General features: G+C 42.1%; 1 protein-coding gene across 1 annotated transcript; it reads left to right on the top strand.

The window, feature by feature from the left end:
• The first annotated feature begins 1,911 nt into the window (after positions 1-1,911).
• LOC130589976 (uncharacterized) lies at positions 1,912-2,391 on the top strand. The gene has a single exon (XM_057391680.1). The coding sequence runs from the start codon at positions 1,912-1,914 to the stop codon at positions 2,389-2,391; it is 480 nt and encodes a 159-aa protein (XP_057247663.1).
• The last annotated feature ends 1,347 nt before the right edge of the window (positions 2,392-3,738 follow it).

A 3,738-nucleotide genomic window follows, 5' to 3' on the forward strand; every position in this document is an offset into this window, starting at 1 on the left:
ATCACTGCTGTAGCAACAGTAAGAGGGTTAACTTGGATGCATCAACCATATAACCTTTAACTTCAACGAACTTTATGAGCTATTTATGTTGAATGGATCGCAAAAATGGACGGAAATCCACCTGTAAATGATCATAAAATATAGATACACAAAATGTCCTTAAATCTCCTCTAATACATCAAATTCATGACTATAGCTTACATGAAACAATATGGATCGAACGCAAAAATGCAAACCTCCCTTAGAGAACTCGGGGTTATTAAACAAGGTGAAAATGAAGGTTTTACCACTTATCTGAATAGGTGGAGAGAGAAATCAGCCTATATGGTATCAAGGCCTGCAGAAAAAGACTTGGTACGAGTATTCGTTTCTAACATCCTCCCTAAATACAATAACCACCTCAAATACTTGGGCCTTGAAAGCTCCGCAAGAGTATATGATGTGGGTATCCAGATTGAGAATGATTTGCTGAAAAATGCCGAAGACAATGACCTTAATGTCATAAAAATAGACATATAAGTCTAGTCGCTCATTAAAGCATTTGGACTCGCTTAGGTCCAATCATTGCGAAAAATAAATATACACTTATTCTCTTTTCCTTCAGAAGGAGAATCATGAAGATCGAAGCAACGAAGATGTCTCGTCACATGACGTAGGAGTCTAATAAACTTAGGATTTCATTTATGTTATTTCATCTCTCTTGTTTTTTTCAGTCTGTTATTGGATTTCCCTTTTTTATTTCATATACCCATAATTTTATTTAATAAAAGAGTATTCTTTTCTAACCTTGCACTAATGAGCATCAAAGGAAATTGCGATTATCGTCTTAAAAAAAAGAATTTGTAATTCTCATGACATTCTAATAAAGGCAATGAACAACTGGCAAATATAGAAGAGATATTCCTCCCTTCACTACAACCATTCCTCCATGCATAACATCCCTCCCCTTTTAACCTACCTCATGTGAAGTACATTAGTATTTGCTTTACGAGTTTAGCACTACGTAACATTTGGCGTCGTCTGTGGGAAGACGCAACAATGACTGATTGTCACTCATCTATGTTGCTAGAAACCGGAGTTTTGTGATCCAAGTGGAGGACAAGGTAGGTGATGAAAGACCACCGAGGGGAAGAGATAGCCCCCTGGTGTTGTCAACCTTTCTGGACGAAGTAAGGAACCTATCATTCAAGAAAACTCTGAGCGTCCAGTGACAGCTGCCCATCTAGAAAGTGTCCTGAATGACTTTCATACTAGGATAGCCGCTGTCATGGAGGAGCAAATCAAGCACAACATGTTGTTCTTTCAAGTCAATCCGGATCCATCTGCTGTAGCTCTGCCTAGGGGGCAGTCTTAGGAGGGCCGTCCAGGGACAAGCCAACCTCCTCGGCAGGAAGTGTCCAAGCGAGTGTCAAAAGGAAAGCAGCCGATGGTCAGTGAGACGTGGAGGAAGATGGATTGGAAGTTGGTGGTCCGACCTGGAAATAATATACCTCCCAGCGTTCACAAAATGGAGACGGATGCTAGGGAGTACTTGGAGGCCAAGAAGGTAGTCGCTCTTCAGCGCTCAGCCTCAGGGTTTACCCCTTATATGAAGGATCCTCCATTAAGGCTGCCAACTAGAACTGAAGGAAGAAGTCAAAGACCTTCGGCTGTTCAGCCAAGGCTAGAAAAAATGGTATTGCAACCTATAGTGTATAGGCGTCAAGGCCTAGCTAACACCTCCTCTAATCCTGTGTTAAAGGAATATCGTCGGGAGCATATACCCAGTGAGGGATATGCTGGGGCACTCAAGATTAACTGGTCGACTCCATTCTCGGGCAGAATCATGGAGTCTCCTCCATACCTAGAATCATATAACCCTTTGACGGAACTACTGATCCAGACGATCATCTATTAGCATACAAGCATAAGATGTATACTTGGTGTAAGAATTTTCCAGCTACTTTGAAAGGAGTAGAGCAAAAATGGTTTAATAATCTCCCTCCTAACTCCGTGAACAACTTGACAAAGCTTAGTATTATGTTCACTGGTCATTTCGTAGCAAACCGGCAGGAACAGAAAACCAGCATGCACTTGGGGAAGGTCATCCAAGGACCAAAGGAAGCTTTAAGAAGTTTTGTGAAGAGGTTTAACCTAGAAGCATTGCGGATTCAGGATCTGAACGTGGGAGTGGCTTTTGACGCCTTCATCAGGGGTCTAAGGCCAGGAAGTTTCAAATTTGAGCTGGCGAAAAAGAAGATTACCACTTTGACCGAAGCTCTTCGGGAGGCAGATGCATTTGTCCATGCTACGAAAGTATGTGCAGAAGCAAAGCATCCTGAAACGAAAAAGCTGAAGAAGCAGTTCAGCCAAAAAAGAGCAATCCCAAGAAAGTTGAAACTTGGGCATTGACTTCAATGACAACCTCATCCAAGAGAAGCAAGAGAAGTGAACCAGCAGCATCAGTAGAACCTATAGAATTCAGAAAAGATCAATATTCTTATGGAGATAAAAGATCAGCATGCACTAAAGGCGCCAACTGAAATGAAAACTCCCTACAGAAATAGGTATAAAAGCAAATACTGCCACTTTCATAAAGATTATGGTCATGAAACAAATGAATGCAAAAATCTGAAAAGAGCTTTGGAGGATTTAGCTCGTAAGGGGAAGATGAATTCATATCTGCCTCAAGGAGGAAGAAAGTTTCAGAAGCGGGATGACCGTCAGCACCGAAGAAAAGAAAGTGAAAGTACTGATGAAGATATAGTGCTTGTCATATCTGGAGGCTTTGCAGCAGGAGGTCCAACCAACTAGGGACATAAGAATTACTTAAGGGAACTCGGCCAGATCATGCTCACCAATTAGGCAGAGTATGACCCCTTCCCTAAGATAGTCGTCAGTGAGCTGGATCGCGGGAAGATAAGAACCCCCCATGACGACCCTTTGGTTGTGGAAATGAAAATTCCAAATCTTAGAGTGAGAAGGATCCTGATTGATACGGGGAGTTCGACCGATATCATCGCTGCAGATTGTTTGTCAAGACTAAAACTCAATAAGAATTATTTTGGTCCCAGTCCACCATCCCATCATAAGGTTTGGGGGAGGAGTAATCCACCCTATGGGAACTGTCACCTTGCCCGTTAGGGTAGGAGACAAGGAAGCCTCCAGAACATTGTTTGTTAAGTTCTTGGTGGTACGAGATTTGACAGCTTATAATGTTATTCTCGGACAACCCACCTTCAACCACATAAAAGCTGTTATTGTGACTCATTTGATGTTAATGAAGTTTGAGTGCGATGGAAGGAAGATTGGATCCCTATATGGAGATCAACAAGCAGCAAGAGAACGCTACCTTACCACTCTAAATCCTTCATCATGGAAGGGAAAAAAATCAGAGCAACTAAAGGCAATAGATGTAGAAGCGGTCGAGATGGTGAAGGGTCAGATAAGTTAGTTAAAGAACGAAGTAAAATAGAAATCAGGCGAAGGCCCCTCAAATGAGTAAGTCATCCATCCTCTTGCCAAGCAAGAAGAGGAAGTGCATGACCATCAAAGAAGAAAAGGCTTCGTCAGAAGAAGTAATGGCCATCATGGGAATTGGACTAGAGAGGCTGGAGCCAGAAGAAGTGCCTGCAGAGATTTGCCTGGATGAAAGACGTTCGGAGCGGACGCTGAAAATTGGGTCTGTTCTAGATCACAGGATCAAAGACAAACTAATCTAGCTGTTGAAAGAATTTGAAGATGTTTTTGCATATGTGG

This window comes from Beta vulgaris, chromosome 1, assembly GCF_026745355.1.
Source record: "Beta vulgaris subsp. vulgaris cultivar EL10 chromosome 1, EL10.2, whole genome shotgun sequence".
In the NCBI taxonomy this organism is placed as follows: Eukaryota; Viridiplantae; Streptophyta; class Magnoliopsida; order Caryophyllales; family Amaranthaceae; genus Beta; species Beta vulgaris.